Below are 17,956 nucleotides of genomic sequence, written 5' to 3' on the forward strand. Positions count from 1 at the left end.
TCTCCCTGCGCTGTCACTCCGGAAGATGATGGAAAGGCTCTAGAAAGGAGATGAGATCAGAAAGAGTCTTGGCCTCAGTGTATAAGCAAACCATAATGCATCAGACTGAGCACATTTGCAAACAGATGTCAAATGGTGGAACGTGAGTAATTTCTCTTATCTTGATGAACACCGTAATTATTTCCGCTTGCATTCTATGTGATAATACCACTGTTCATTCATCATGATCATTTACAAAATAAATGAAGCTGTTTTAAAATGCTTTTGGTCATCTGGAAAAAATACTTCAGCCCTCCGATTACTTTGTGTCCTGTAATTGTGGATCTATTTTTCACCATGCGTGAAATGATAGAACCAGATGGTATTTCTAAACATACACTAGGTCAAGTGTCCAACAATATACAACTTCCAATACAATGGCCCCTGCCAATTCCAAAAACTGCTTGAAATATCAAAAACTGTTTGTGCAATGTTTATCCTGGCAAAAATGGATCCAGTTTTGGTGTTTGTATGCCAGTACCGGCCAGCGGTTCAACTTGTTAAAAGTGGTCAGAGCTGGGGTGGATTAGGGTACGTTAAGTGCGCCTGACAAATTCATCATATTTTACGTCAGAAAAAGGTATAATAAATTATGGCAAAAAATTATGGTAAATTTTGTTACATTTTCAAAATTATGAAACTTTTTTTTACCATAAATTGCAATATACAAATCTTGAGGGCAAATAGAAGATGCAGTAATATCATTAATAGACAAATGCCTCCTAAAGAATTTAGCTCAACTTACTCTGCACATTTCATCAAGATTGGGCACATTATTTGGTTTTCATTATTACTAATAACAAGAAAAAGAAGCGCACATAGAGTAATACCTTCAGGTATCGCAATCACCTGGACCCCCACAAAACAGACTCACCTGGTCTGGTTGTGATAGGTCACAACTCCCTTGGATAAGCACGTATGGTCGCAGCAGGCTCCCGGCAAACAGTATGGATCCACATGGAAAGAAATAGAACCGGAGGATAGAAGCCGCGCAGACCACAATAAAGGTAACAGAGTTACACACACACTCTGTTTATTAGCCTACGCGTTTCGTGGCAAACAGGCCACTTCATCAGGGCATCAAGATTCATCAGTAAAACCAGGTATATATACCCACGAATACAATCAAAAAAACACAAAACATGTATAAGCCCCACCCTCTTACGACATCACTTCTGGTGGGAACACCCACTTTAGATAAAAAATTTGTAAATACACCCATAATATTGGATACAAAACATTAAAATACATTGAAACACAATGATCGATCTTTAAAACCATATATATTCATCAATAAATAATAATAAAAAAAAAAATGTAAACATTTCTGGTATCCAGATAAACCAGGATTAGAACTCATGCTGGAAGAAACCTAAAAACTATCCTCCAGAGATTAAACCTCCGTCTTATACCACTAAACCACCAAGTGGTCTAAGGTGAGGGCAACTATTTATCTTGATTCACCAGTTTAACCCATTCAAAACACTTAAAATATCATATATTGACCCATAGCAAAAGAAACCAAGGGCCAATATGAGATAACTGACACTACATAGCGTGTCTGTAGTGTACTTCAATATCAATAGGATTAATTGGAACAAGAATCACATGAAATGAAAGAAGTAGGGGGGAGGGTAAATTCCCATATACTCTATTTCAACGGTTCATTCAGGAATTGAACCCATTTGATCTAGAGGTCTACAAACACTGCAAAAAAATGAGCAGCACCCTAGACCAGTCAGCCACCTGGATTCATGGAAAATGGGGGCCACTATAGTCAATAGTCTCTCGCCACATCGTCACACGGAGGAACTTCAACCATCAAAAAAATCCATCACAGAGGAATGTCAATGTGATGAAAATTCATGATATTAGATATTGGTTTCTAGAAGAGGTCACTTACCTCATTCAATCCACCAGGGCTTAAAGTGCCCAACTTAAATATCCAATATGTTTCTTTTTTAGCCAGGATCTCCAATCTCCTAGGTGTATTCACAGGCACATGGTCAATGGGGGTCACAGATAATTTAACGTTACCATGATGAACTATGGTACAATGTCGCGATAATCCATGTTTAGAAAAACCTCTAAGGATATTAAACCTATGAGAGTTGACACGTTTGTGAAGAGGTTGAGAAGTCCTTCCTACGTACTGTTTACCACAGTTGCACTGAATTAAATAGATTACATAATCTGTCTGGCACGTCATTCTATAATTGATATTAAAAGCCTTCCCTTTCTTTACAAACGACATGAAACTGTCAACATTGTTATTAATAGATCTACAACATTTACACCCACGTCTATTACATCGGTAAGACCCATTACGGCCGATCCATTCATTACCTACTAAAGTGCATCCAGAGGTGGAAATCTTTACTACACTGGGTGCCAAGACGTTTTTGATGGTGGGGGCCCTTTTAAATGTTACTGTTGGTTTCCTAGGAACCACCTTGTTGAGGATAGGATCATTTAAGATCACACTCCAATGTTTTTCTAATATATTCCGTATTTGTACATTTTGTGACGAAAAAGTAGTGATAAAATTTGTTTCAAAAAGGTTTTTCTTAGCGCCCTTATTTTTGTCAGGATGTATAAGCTCATTTTGGGAACAACCCTTAACAGAGTTATAAGCCTTTTTGACAAGCTTCACAGGATATTCTTTTTCTTGAAATCTCTCCCTCAAAATTTTACTTTGTTCCCTGAATACTGCATCAGAAGTACAGTTTTTTCTAATCCTATAATACTGGTTCCTTGGGATGTTTCTAAGCCATGGTCTGTGATGGTTACTATCATAATGAACATACCCATTGGCATCCACATTTTTAAAGAAAAACCAATTGCAATAGCTAGGTCTAATATTTAAACTGAGAAAACCAAAAACTGACAAAAGACCTAAAACGTATAAATTTTAATGTAGTAATTAAAATCGACTATCACTAATCTCATTAAGACCAACAGTAGAGAGCCTGCAAGGGAAAAAAAAAAAAAAAAAAAAAAAAAAAAAAAAAAAAAAGGATGGGTCTCTGGTGTACCAACAAGAAATTGCAATGCCAGAAGAAAAAATATCTATTCCTTAAAAAATTATATAGGAAAGGGCTAGGGAAGATAGATGTGCCTATCCCTACCCGGAATGCCCTTCCTGACAGCGGAGGTTGGCACCCTGGGATACGAAGTGGCGCCCCCGCTCAACGTGGACTGACCCTAAAATCCCTAGCAGGAGTCCCTACACATAAAAAAAGCCACCACCAACATACAAAAATTACACCAAAAAAAAAGAAAAATGTAGTATATACAGTGCCAGTGCTGCTGATTACTGGCAGTTGGTGCGCAGATAGCACAATTGGGATAATAGATAATATCCTAATATGGAAAAATGAGATAAAGACAAACAAAAGTAGAAGGGTAGAATACTGGTAATTGGTGTGCACTAGTAAGATTGAAATCATGGAATATATATATTGGCGTGTGACATAAAAAGGAGACAAGCAAAAATGAAAAGTAGAAAATAATACTCTCTAGGACTTTTAAATTGTTGGTGGTAAAAATGCCCAGTATGTACAAACCGAGCACAATAACTCTGGAGAAAGAGAGGGTTTGTCTCTGTCTTCTCTATGGGGTATTCCCCAAATGAGGAGTAGCTTGTGCCACTGTGATAATACAGCAAGATAAAAGTATTATTAACCAGGGGTAAACCAGAATATTGTTTTTATTTGTGTCCATAGAAATATACCTCCTAGAACAATGTCTCTATTGTCTGTCAGATATTTGAAATAGATACAGACATGAGTAAATAAATTCAAGTGAGGTGACATACACGTCAAAAAAAGAAGATAAATCAAATAAATATTCCACTATTGGCCTCAATCAAAAGCCAATTGACCTCATGTCAGAAACTCAATGTTTCCCACTAAGAGATGCACCCTAAATACCGGATGTTAAATAAGGGTGCTTAGACTCTCACAGAGGACTAGTATGGGACCTGCGCAATAATATATCTTTACTCATAAAGTGCAAAGTAACCAGTCCCATACCTCAGTGACACCCAAAAATAAGAGCCAGCCCACTGGCACCGGTGTATGTATCGGATGCCCTTATCTCAAAGAGACTTGTGTCTCATCCCTAGGCCCTGCACAGTAGTATGTATTCATTCATGGAGTGCATAATAGCCAGTCCCATATTTTCATGGCACATTAAATCGGCGCCAGCCCAGCAGCACAGGTGTATATATAAGATGCACTTATCTCAAAGAGACTTATGTCTCATCCCGACGCGTTTCGCCCCATAAGGCAATCCAGAAGGGCTCATCAGGGGAATGCCGGTCATCGGCAAGGAAGCAGCGGGCGATGTAAGTGCTGCACGCGGTAAGGAGAAAGCTCCATGTGCCATGAAAATATGGGACTGGCTATTATGCACTCCATGAATGAATACATACTACTGTGCAGGGCCTAGGGATGAGACACAAGTCTCTTTGAGATAAGGGCATCCGATACATACACCGGTGCCAGTGGGCTGGCTCTTATTTTTGGGTGTCACTGAGGTATGGGACTGGTTACTTTGCACTTTATGAGTAAAGATATATTATTGCGCAGGTCCCATACTAGTCCTCTGTGAGAGTCTAAGCACCCTTATTTAACATCCGGTATTTAGGGTGCATCTCTTAGTGGGAAACATTGAGTTTCTGACATGAGGTCAATTGGCTTTTGATTGAGGCCAATAGTGGAATATTTATTTGATTTATCTTCTTTTTTTGACGTGTATGTCACCTCACTTGAATTTATTTACTCATGTCTGTATCTATTTCAAATATCTGACAGACAATAGAGACATTGTTCTAGGAGGTATATTTCTATGGACACAAATAAAAACAATATTCTGGTTTACCCCTGGTTAATAATACTTTTATCTTGCTGTATTATCACAGTGGCACAAGCTACTCCTCATTTGGGGAATACCCCATAGAGAAGACAGAGACAAACCCTCTCTTTCTCCAGAGTTATTGTGCTCGGTTTGTACATACTGGGCATTTTTACCACCAACAATTTAAAAGTCCTAGAGAGTATTATTTTCTACTTTTCATTTTTGCTTGTCTCCTTTTTATGTCACACGCCAATATATATATTCCATGATTTCAATCTTACTAGTGCACACCAATTACCAGTATTCTACCCTTCTACTTTTGTTTGTCTTTATCTCATTTTTCCATATTAGGATATTATCTATTATCCCAATTGTGCTATCTGCGCACCAACTGCCAGTAATCAGCAGCACTGGCACTGTATATACTACATTTTTCTTTTTTTTTGGTGTAATTTTTGTATGTTGGTGGTGGCTTTTTTTATGTGTAGGGACTCCTGCTAGGGATTTTAGGGTCAGTCCACGTTGAGCGGGGGCGCCACTTCGTATCCCAGGGTGCCAACCTCCGCTGTCAGGAAGGGCATTCCGGGTAGGGATAGGCACATCTATCTTCCCTAGCCCTTTCCTATATAATTTTTTAAGGAATAGATATTTTTTCTTCTGGCATTGCAATTTCTTGTTGGTACACCAGAGACCCATCTTTTTTTTTTTTTTTTTTTCCCTTGCAGGCTCTCTACTGTTGGTCTTAATGAGATTAGTGATAGTCGATTTTAATTACTACATTAAAATTTATACGTTTTAGGTCTTTTGTCAGTTTTTGGTTTTCTCATCCACATTTTTAAAATGGTTTTTGGTCATAATCTCTCCAGCGTCATCAATATAGATATTCAAGTCTAAAAAGGTAACATTTTTACTTTCCACACAGGGAGTGAGCTCTATACCCCAATGATTATCCCTTATAGCATCAAGGAAATCAAAAACCGTATTATCTGCATTATCGTAGATGATAAATATATCATCTATAAAACGTTTGTATAGGACCAGATTCTGTTTGTGTTTGCAATGGAGGACATACCAGGACTCAAAGGCAGCCATGAATAAGTTAGCATACGTAGGCGCTGCCTTCGAGCCCATGGCAGTCCCCCGTATCTGGTGATAAATGGTCTCCCCGAATGTGAAAAAGTTGTTCTCTAGAATAAAAGTCATACTTTTCATCAAAAACTCTCTTTGGGCCATGGTTTATCTAAAGTGGGTGTTCCCACCAGAAGTGATGTCGTAAGAGGGTGGGGTTTATACATGTTTTGTGTTTTTTTGATTGTATTCGTGGGTATATATACCTGGTTTTACTGATGAATCTTGATGCCCTGATGAAGTGGCCTGTTTGCCACGAAACGCGTAGGCTAATAAACAGAGTGTGTGTGTAACTCTGTTACCTTTATTGTGGTCTGCGCGGCTTCTATCCTCCGGTTCTATTTCTTTCCATGTTGATTATTACTAATAATAATACCAAGGTATACAATGTATAGAATTACATCTAACGGCTTGAAGGCTTATATTCAGTGATATCAGTAACAAGAAACGGGGCTGTGACAACCTCCGTGACATGATATAGCATCTGGTTTTCAGCAGTAATAGATGTTACTGTAGGGTCAGGTGTGCGTATCATGTCTGATAATGATGTAAGTAAATTACCATTACATCATATCACAACAATGATGTCAGTAACCAGGGACACGGCAGTGACAACCTGTCAGACATGATATAGAGGCTGGTTGTGAGCGGTAATAGACAAATACCTCTTGAGTTGGAGTCTTATGTCAGATCACAATATAATTATATTAGAATATATTATATTATTACTAGTAGAGTAGAGAATAGATTTTGGTGGAATTGTATTCTGCTGTAATATGAAAATTCTGTTTCTCCAAAATGCAGAATTTTTGTAATTTGCTTCCATACTTACACTTTGCTTACCTCTCTGGCCATTCGGCTCCTCACAGTCACTCATCTGGTTGAAGCTGCATTTTCTTACACTGTATGGAGGACCATGTAAGGCCATTATATGATATGGAGGACTATGTGGGGCCATTATACTGTATGGAGGACTATGTTGGACCATTATACTGTATGGAGAACTATGTGAGGTCATTATACTGTATGGAGGACTACGTGAGGTCATTCTACTTTATGGAACACCATGTGGGGCCAATATACTGCATGGATGACAATGCAGGGCTCATTTATACTGTATGGAGTATGTGGGGCCATTATTCTGTATAGAAGGCATTACAAGACCCATTATACTGTATAGAGGACTATGTGGTGCTCATTACACAGTGTGGATGACTTTGTGGGGTCCATTCTACTGGGTTAAGATTACACTTGGGGAATCATACTGTGATGGGGTCACCATACTTTCCTGGGGGGTAACGTTAGGTCTTTATACAGTGCTTGTGAAGGGTACTGTGGAGGAATTCACTGTGGGGGTATCATACTGTGTTTGGGGGCACTTCTGTTGGCATTATACTTTATTATCTGCATTGCTCAAGAATGTATATCCTTTGTTATTAATTATTTAAATCAAGCCATTGGACCATACGCTTTTTACTGTTCTTACCTAAAATATTATATTATTCCAATGTGCTACGATCTATTAATTAAAATGTACTTTACTTGTGGGCTTTAAGTTTGTTTCCATATGAAAAGGTTTGACGATAAGGAAAAACTTCCTCAATTATTGACATTTTTTAAATAAATATCAAGGTTGGCCTGTGACTTTGTCCAAGCTTTTAAGTTTGTCCCTCTGTGTATTTGAGTTTGGCATCCCTGCACTAGACCCTGACAAGGCCCGGTATGTTACAGCACATATGGATGCAAGGTCACTGAGTAATTTGTGACATCATGATGACCTTATGCGCAAAAATATTCTGAGCCTCATCAGGGCTGTAAGTTTTGACCTGATGTGAAGAGGTGCAGTGCTCCGTGGTGATAACAAATTGGGTGGTTGATGAGGAGGAGCAGAGGGGCCAGAGAGGGGAGCGGTGTGCAGAAGTATTTTTTCTTACATTTTTCTAGAATTTGTAGAGGCTGAGGCCATGTGCACACGTTCAATATTTTTCGCGTTTTTTTCGCTATAAAAACGTGATAAAAACGCGAAAAAAAGCTTACATATGCCTCCCATTATTTTAAGTGTATTCCGCATTTCTTGTGCAAATGTTGCATTTTTTTCTGCGAAAAAATTGCATCGCGGAAAAAAAAGCAACATGTTCATTAAATTTGCGGAATTGCGAGGATTCCGCACACCTAGGAATGCATTGATCTGCATACTTTCCGCATGTGGCTGTGCCCACCATGCGGGAAGTAAGCAGATCATGTGCGGTTGGTACCCAGGGTGGAGGAGAGGAGACTCTCCTCCACGGACTGGGCACTGTATAATTGGTAAAAAAAAAGAATTAAAATAAAAAATAGTCATATACTCACCTTCGATGGCCCCCGGAGTCTTCCCGCCTCTCAGCGGTGCATGCTGCCGCTTCCGTTCCTATAGATGGTGGTGAAGGACCTGCGATGACGTCGCGGTCACATGACCGCGATGACGTCTCGGTCACGTAACCGCGACGTCATCGAAGGTCCTGCACCACACCATCTATAGGAACGGACGCCGCTGAGGAGATCGGCTGTCTGCAGGTGAGTATAACCATTTTTTTATTTTTTTATTATTTTTAACATGATATCTTTTTACTATTGATGCTGCATAAGCAGCATCTATAGTAAAAAGTTGGTCACACTTGTCAAACAGTATGTTTGACAAGTGTGACCAACCTGTCAGTCAGTTTTCCAAGCGATGCTACAGATCGCTTGGAAAACTTTAGCATTCTGCAAGCTAATTTCGCTTGCAAAATGCTAAAAAAACGCGAAAAAAACCGGGAAAAAAACGGAAAAAAAAAAATGCGGATTTCTTGCAGAAAATTTCCGTTTTTCTTCAGGAAATTTCTGCAAGAAATCCTGACGTGTGCACATACCCTCAAGAACATAGTAAGAAACATTCATTTACAAAGGAGGAACTTTTCTGTCAATCGAAATTCCACCCCCCCACTGGCAAATTTCAATTTTGCCTCACCCACTTATCCCTAGTGATATCAGTAATAAGAGGCAGGGCTGTGACAACCTCCCAGGCATGATATAAAGTCTGGTTGTCAACAGTAATTTCATGAACACTTTAGATAAAGTGGACCCTTCAACGAACTAAGACAATAACAGATGAATAATATACTTAAGCTGAAAATGCCCTTTCCATAAACTGAAATAATATTTTGCATTATTTTGACTTTTTGAGCTTATTTGTTTCTTGTTGCTTTTGTTTTTACTATCTGTGGACTTAATGTCCACTCTGACACTGTGGGAAATTGCTCTGCTTTGATGAAATGCATGGGCATGAAAAGTTCTAGAGAATTAGCTCAATGTCAGGGCTCGATTTAGAAGTAATGATTTTGTTGTGCTGTAGCTTTGTATTCTGTTCTTCGCTGCTGATCTCTGAACTGGAACAATGCGACTTACATTAGAGAAAGAAGGATACGATTCCGAGTAATGTCTCAAACTGCTGCGCAGACCGCACACCATCAGCAAACCCAAAAATAGAGACTGCAAGGTTTTCTCTGTTTACATTACCTGGTGCTTTTCCCCCTGATTTTCTGTGTGATGATCACAACTATGTGTCTCTGGATGGAGGCAGCGCCAGCCAAATTTGGTCAAATACCAAAATACTATGGAATCTGTCAGTAAGATCGGCCTTCCCAAGATGTCTATATGGGCATGTAGGTCATAGAAAGTTGACTAAAATGATGCCATGATATCTGCGATCCGATGTCTTATTCCTGAGAAATCCCCATGTTTTTCTTAATATATAAATGAGCTGTTAAGATCTATGGGCTGGACATAGATCTCCCTGAGAATCTGCCTCCAGAGCTTATTTTAAATGAAAGAGGGCATTACCAGTGTGAGACATGTAGATCAGGAGAGCAGATTGTAGACTGTTAGTCATTACATTGATAATGCCCCCTTTAATTTAATGTGGGAAACCTGCACCAACAAGCTGACTGCTGCAACAAATTTAATCTGAAAGGAATGATCTGTCTATAAGGACAAAAGGTAGAAATGGTCTGTCTTTATCATTCAGAATGTGGCTCTGTCATTTTTCCACAAATCTGCAGGACTCCAAGGCTCAAGTTGTTAGCTGGTTCCTGATATGTAACACTAATTCCTGTTGGTGCCAATCTATCCTTTAGGCCGGGGTCACACTTGCGTGTGCAATGGTAGAAACTCGCGCTAGTCTCTCGCCTCAATACCTGGCACTAGGGTTGAGCGAAACGGATCGGTCATTTTCATAAGTCGCCGACTTTTGGCAAAGTCTGTGTCTCATGAAACCCGACCCGATCCCAGCGTGGGGTCGGCCATGTGGAACGCGATCTTGGCGCCAAAGTCGCGTTTTGAATGACGCCTTCCCCGCCATTTTTTCAGCCAATTAATTGTGGGCAGCGTGATGACATAGGTTCCGGCCCAGTTTCTGCGGCGTCATAGAGCCATATTACCGTTTGGGCTGCAGTGATTTCCGGAGTCAAACACAACATATGCTTTGCACGGAGGAGAGAGAGAGAGAGAGAGAGAGAATAAAAAAATAAAATAATCCACATTGACTTGCATTGGGTTTCGTGTTCCGGTCCGGAACCCGACTTTACAGTACAATCGGCCGATTTCACACGATCCGACTTTCGAGAAGGTCGGGTTTCACAAAGCCCAACTCGATCCTAAAAAAGCAAAAGTCGCTCAACCCTACCTGGCACTGCTGCCGGCACTCGGGACCGGAGTTTGCTGCTGCATGTATTTCTATGCAGATAAACGCTCCGGTCCCGAGTCCCGGCGCCAGTGCCAGGTATTGAGGCGAGAGACTTGCGCGAGTTTCTCGCATTGAACTCGCAAGTGTGACCCCGACCTTAAGAAAACAAAGTGACTCGATCATTTATTGCCCACTCATTCCATTTTTCATCTCTTTCTAAAATTTGCAATTTGAGGAAACATTGACAAATGTAACAATAGACTGGTTAAAAGAATGGTGACTTTATGGAAAAGCTCATACATGGATCACATACATAAAATACGCCAGATGCTACAGGGGGTCATGTACAGGGCTCCTGAATGTAATCCTCCTGAGAATGTAGAGATATACTAAAGGAACATTAATCTTTTTTTTTTTTTAACAATACTGTTGCGGTATAAAAAAGGCTTCTGTAGCTCACCATACAGATATCGCGAGTGGAAGGCTGCACAAACTTCACAATTAAGCAAGAAAATATTGTAAAAGAAACACATACAGACAAACATGTAAATAGAGATGAGAAGTCCCAGGAGATTGTAGTCAAAACAGGTTCTCCTGGATGTTTTTTAACCCCTTTTTCCATCTTGACCTTCTTTTTCCTCTCTTGTTTGCTAACACTGTGGGTTGATCCTTACAAAGGTTTGCCCCGCCCATGAGGAGCCAATATAAAGGTAAACTAAGATTTTGTCCATCCTTGTAAAGCAGAAGTATATTTTTTTTTCATAAACCGAAAAGTATGCCATAAATTTTAAATGATCTTTCAAACCAGATGTCACAAAGAATAAAAATTGTGTAATGTCACAGACATAACACGGGGAAAGCTATTATATATTTTACCTGTAATTAGATGCTAATTGCTTTAATGAACAGACTTGAAAGGATCTCATGTTTTAAAATAGGATCTTCAGTTTTTTATGCAGCACTTATTATTAGATGCCATTAGAATTGCAGGAACAACAGACACTTATCTGTATTGAGTCTGCCGAATATCCTAGTATTATGTATACTTTAGACTGTTCAATTATTACATTTTGGCTCAATTTACATACAAAAACACATCTGCTAAAAATACTCTGTGCTGCAGATATGCAGTTTGTTAACAAGATTTCAAAAGGTATTCAACCTACAGCTTATTCATCAATGTTGCCATTACCTCTGGAATTGAAAGTACCTTACATAAATGATATTTACATGTACAGATGTAGCAGAGCTGGTAGTACAGTTCAACTCCACTGATGTGTATTAGGCTGAGGTGCAATACCTGGCACAACCTGGAGACATGTGTGGCTCTGTTTTTGGATGAAAACTGCCTTGTTTTTTAACCCCTTTGTTTTCAGTGAACCAAATCAAAGGAGATGGGTAAACTAAATGACAAAACCTTCTTTGTTGGATGTAGATGACTTATAAGGACTTCAAGGATTTCCTAGTAGTGTTAAAAGGAATATGATATATTATTAACACTAAATATGTGCTTATCTATTGTTCATAATGGCGGCTCCAAGTACTGAAAAGCATTTCACATTACAACCATTCAATTTTTTTTTACCTGTAATACCATGCGTGACCACATGTTGTGCTGTTGAGATATTAATGACCACAAAGGGAACAAAGTGCTTTCATTTAGACATATGTAATACTTTACATTAACGCTCCGCCTAGTGGTAGAGATATGAAGTGCAGCTTTTTACATTCTTTTTGTTCTGCAGAGCACAAATTACGGTAGAAGCTGTGATTAATTCCTTTAAGAAAATGTTAAGAGGTGGTGCATTGATGCATGTTACAAATGTGCATATACATATATCCATAAATATATAGAATCGATTTAATTGGCTTTGTCCTTTTTTTGTAAACATAAATATACAAGTATTTATCCTGTTTCTTCTTTCCTTGTCATTTAGCAAAATATTACTATTTTCAGTCCAGAAGCCATGTTAAAAAAAAGCCAACATTTCCAAAGATGAATTGGGTGGCAGTAGTAGATGCTGGTTCTCCTGGCTGTAAAAGGTCCACTCTTCCAGAATTAATCTACTTACAGTAGTGCATTAAACAGCTGACGATAAGGTATATCACTTGGTTGTAACTTTGGCTGTCTGTTAGAGGTTCTTCGCCTCCCTCCCTTGCCTCCATCACTTTTTTTCTGAAGATATCTCTAGTTTTGGAGTCTACTGGTCCATAACTTTCTTTAGAGTCCCCACTTTCAATGCAAGTTTGTAGATAATGATTTTATCTGTAGGTGGTCAAAGCTCTTTCATGAACACTGTGATATTTTGACAATCATCCACTTAGTTCACTACATGGACTTCCCGTTCATTAGGAAAGAGATGAGTCAAGAATCCTTCAGTTTAACCCATGATGAGACTTTGGTCAATTGGCACCTTTAGCTGGATGCAGAAGACACATTACTTCCCAAGAACTATCCAACCCAGCAATTTATTTATTTGCAAGGCTTTTTCTTGACAAGTACATGAAGGTGTGAGAGGTTATTACAGCTCCCTGTCTCCAGTCATACAGAATAATTTTTTTATATTTTCCCGGATGGTGATGTCTTCCAAGAACCTTCATGAAAGATGTATAGGCTCCATCATAAAATGTTATTCCCATATACTGTATGTATAATGTACGGTATATATTGGTATTTCAGATCCATCTCAGGTCACCTCTATAGTGTGTAATTAGCGGCTCACAGACCGGTCCCTCCGCTTTCCCGTCACAGGCACTTTTGCATTGGTAATCCTGTCTTATAAATATTTGAGTTGTACATCAGTCTTACAAGTAGTTTGTGAGCGCTGACTCGCCAGATACTACAGGCATGATAATATGCAATCACCAGGGACAGATGTCTCCAGCGATTAGTCTTTGCTTAATGAATAGGATTCAGATTCTTTAGATAAGTGGAATTTGGGAGGGTGATGGGTTAACCATCTAAGAAACAGTCTGCAAAAAGGTTTCCGAAAAGGCATTGGATGTCCCTTTAGACACAAGAAAAGTTTCTTAAAGGGACGCTAAATTCACATTTATGAGAGTGCAGTATATTATTCCCTGTTATCAACCTAGGGAAAGGCTATATGATTGGTAGTGAGTGCAGAAACCCCCCATCCCGCCCCGGTGATTATTTCTCAATATCATATTTCCAGAGACTCTACATTAGTAGGGATAATTGATATAAGATTCCCCTCCTCTCGAAAAATTCAGCTTGTTATAATGTTCCTGCTATTTTCGGTTAGTGTACCTTTAAGAGTATTTAGCCCTCTAAATTAGCTTGATTCATGCATCACTGTACTGTAATGGAGTGAAAAAAAAACTTAAAGGGGATTTTCTATTATTTGCCACATAAATCGAAATGCCCTTCTTCGCTGATGTTGGGTCTTTTAAAGGCTGGACCCTTTAAGAGCTTGATTGGAAATTCCATCAAAAACCCAAATTATAACAAAATGGAAAGTGCACTTTGGGGGTCATGCACATGACAAGTCAACACAAAACGTCAAATGATCCATGGCCCAGCCCCCACTAATATTGAGCAAGCCTGGCTGAAGATTGTTTACTGGAAATTCCCCTTTAATTTTTTTTTCTGGTGGGCATGGTGATGTAAGCAGTATCTATCATGGTGGCAAGTTTGTGGCTCCTCTAAGGGGTCAGAATAAAGAGGCAAAAATAAATATTTTTGCATATTTGTTAAATTTTTGCCTACTTTGCCATATTTCCTTCATGTTGGGTTCAAACTCTCTATGATATATCAGAAGAAAATTAAAAGGTGGAATTCCCCTTTAAATAATTACATTAAATACTACATTGCAGTTAAAGTGCCGAAAATCCTAGGACAGTGAAATATATTACTAAAGGCACTAGAAATTATTTTTAATTTTTTTTCCCATTTACATTATCTAGAAGCACTGATGTATTATCTCTGTGTATGAAATGATAAGCCAGAGCTATGAGATAATAGTTTAGAAACTGAACCATATCATCTCTTTATATTATTGTATCGGATCAAGCAATATTGTCACAGAGCGCTGGCTTAATATACCAAAGCTCTTAAGCATTATCCAAGTCTGACTTATTATCTCACAGTCTTATATATTACAGCACAGCACTGAGTTAACATCTCAGAGTCAAATATCTCAATGCAACGATCTGACTTAATATCTCAAAGTCAGTATAAAGCACTGAAATAATACCTCAGTCTGATTATTAACCTAGAGTCTGAAATACTAGCACTGACTTATTTTCTCATAATTAGAAATATCAAATTGTGTCTCATTATTTAAGCACTTTCAGAGAACTGACTTATTGTCTTAGATCTCATAGTATTATCTCATTGTCTGAGTTATTGTGTCAGACCCAGAAATATTATCTCATATCACTGACTTATAACTTCAGACATAAAATTTATTATATTCTCATGACAGTAAAAAGAACTGAAGAACTAACTTACTGTCTTAGAGGACAGACTTATTGTCTCAAATCCTGCAATGTTATCTAATAACCATTATTTTTTATATCAAAAGGTTACATATTTTCTCACGGTCTGATTTCTCAAACTCTAAAATATTATTTCATAGAACATTTTATCTCAGAGGCTCATTTTGAAAGATATCTAGCCTAATATCAGAACTAACTTATCTTTGATTATGTAATATGTGAAACACTGATTTAGGATATCAGAGAACAGAAATATTATCATCTCGCCATCTGACTTATTATCCCAGAGACTTAAGTATAAAATGGTTTAGAATATCAGTCCTGACATATTATCTCACAATATGAATTATTTCAGTACCTTATATAATCTCACAGCTTGGAATTATTATTTTAGATTGAAATAATATTTCAATTCCTGACTTATTATCTCATAGCCTGCAATATTATATTTCAGCATTGGATTAAAATATCAGAGTCAACATATTATCTTGCAGTATGACATCTCAGAACTTGATATCTCTCACAACAAGGACTGATTATCTCAGAGTAAAATATCATCTTAATATCTGACTTATTATCTCACCGCCTCCAATATTATCTCATAGCAATTATTTAGAATATCAGACCTGACATACTATCTCACAGTATGGCATATGACAGAATCTGATATATCTTACAGCAACTACTTGTTAGAATCAAATATTATTTAAATGTCAGACTTATTATCTCAGTTTGTAATATTTACTAATTATACATATACATATGTATATGTATACATACATATACATATAATTAATATGTCAAAGTGTGGACCTATTTTCTTACAGTCTAACTTATCTCTGAACCTTAAACGAGTTATCTCGGCTTCAAACAAATTTTGCACTGACTTACTATCTCATAGATGGAAAAGTTTATTTATTTTTTAGAAGATAAATTAAAAATGACAGTTTTGTAAGATATCATCTCAAGTTTCACTTTTTTTTAAACTACTGAGCATATATTCTTGAGGGGATGTTTTATTACATCAAGCTGTGACCTAATATATAGCGACTAACTATAACTAGGAGCATTAAGGATGGAACTTATCAGGGGCTGGGAGTGAGCACACGACTCAGGATTTCATCAATAGTTCCAATTTTCCCCCCGTCTGCCCATTTTGTGTGTATACTATAGCAATGCAGCATTGAATAACGTGAACTTCTGCTTAATGTGTTGTTAACAATGAGCACTGGGAAACACATCGGGTTCAGCCACATTTTCCAAAATTCATCCCATAGCAGCAAATAATCTCCCTGAAAGTTTTGCGCATCTCCAGGCTGCGGAAAGCGTAGATCAGAGGGTCAATGACAGAGTTGCACATGATGAGGATTAGGTAAGTGTTAAAGTAGGCACCGTAGCAGACGCAGTAGGAGTTGGCAGGACAGGAGATGATAAGGATGAGGTGGAGGAAAAACGGCGCCCAACACACGACAAATACCCCCAAAAGAATGGTGATGGTGATGGCGCCTTTCATGCACGTCCGCTGCTGCACCACGCCATCCACCGGCAGTGCCGCAATCCTCTTTACGTGAAGACGTGCGAAGAGGAACATGTGGACGTACATCGTGGCCATGAGGACAAGCATAGTGAAGAACATGGTGATGAGACACACAATGACCGTTTTGCTCTCGGAATAGACAATGAATACGATACCGCATATTATGCAGGACACCCAGATGACCATGATCAAGGCTAAGGCTTTTTTGACCGTCATGATGCTATGGTAGCGTAAAGCATAAAATATGGTGATGTATCGGTCAATGGCAATAATCAAGAGGTTGCAGATAGAAGCTACAAGAGATATACAGATCAAGGAATCAAACACGTCATCCAACTGCTGCAGCAGCTTGTCCCCTATATCTAGATACTTATTCTGCACCGCAATAACAATAGTTTCCAAGGCATTCGAGACGCTGACCAACATGTCTGCAACTGCCAAACTGCAGAGGAAAAAGTACATGGGGGAGTGAAGGTTCTTGTTCTTCAGGATGGCCAGGATGACCAGGATGTTTTCCAGCAGACTGATAATCCCCAGAGTCAAGAAGACCTCCGTCTTAATGAAGACCTGCTCACAGAACTCAATGCTCAGGTTGTTGCGCAGAAGGGTCTCATTGAAGTCCAGTGTCCCATTGAGCTGGAGGGAATGAATGAAGAACAGGTCATTGGACGCATTCATGTCTGAGGCTTTATGAAGGGGCTCAGATAGCGCAGCACTGGGGGTGGTCACCTCCTCTCTCTGTGACAGATGAGCCTTCTTGTAGATGGTCCTACATCATCTCTCATTAGGATGGGACCCACGCCTTGACTTTTCAAAGCGTTTGATCCGAGGGACCCCCAACATGAAGACCAGGCAGCTTATCTTTCTTCTAGATTTTCAGCTGCTTCCTTGCTTTTGCCTGCTTGCAGATGTTGGAGCACCTGCCTGCACTTTGCTCTGCTTACTGCATCTGGACTTGATCAGTGTGTGGCAGCCGGTTTAAGGCAATCCTCGGATGTTTTACATTCATTGATAGTTGCGACTCCTCCTCATTCTCCAACATATCAGACTATCCACTTATAGAACAGGTACAGGGATGACTGACAGCCCAGCTTCACTATGTACAGCAGCAGGTAGTATGGGAAAGTGCTGTGCCGGAGAATGAAGTGATATGGCGCCCTCCAATGGCAAGAAAGGATAACAGCACATCTATAACTGGAGGTTTATAAAATACATCTCTGCTGCTGCAGAACCTC

At 39.0% G+C, this 17,956-nt stretch overlaps 1 protein-coding gene across 1 annotated transcript; it reads right to left on the reverse strand.

Annotated features, from left to right (window-relative positions):
• Positions 1-16,079: 16,079 nt before the first annotated feature.
• On the reverse strand, positions 16,080-17,706 carry MC3R (melanocortin 3 receptor). The gene has a single exon (XM_077253164.1). The coding sequence runs from the start codon at positions 17,397-17,399 to the stop codon at positions 16,431-16,433; it is 969 nt and encodes a 322-aa protein (XP_077109279.1). The 5' UTR covers positions 17,400-17,706; the 3' UTR covers positions 16,080-16,430.
• Between the last annotated feature and the right edge of the window lie 250 nt (positions 17,707-17,956).

This window comes from Ranitomeya variabilis, chromosome 4 (genome assembly GCF_051348905.1).
Source record: "Ranitomeya variabilis isolate aRanVar5 chromosome 4, aRanVar5.hap1, whole genome shotgun sequence".
Classification (NCBI taxonomy): Eukaryota; Metazoa; Chordata; class Amphibia; order Anura; family Dendrobatidae; genus Ranitomeya; species Ranitomeya variabilis.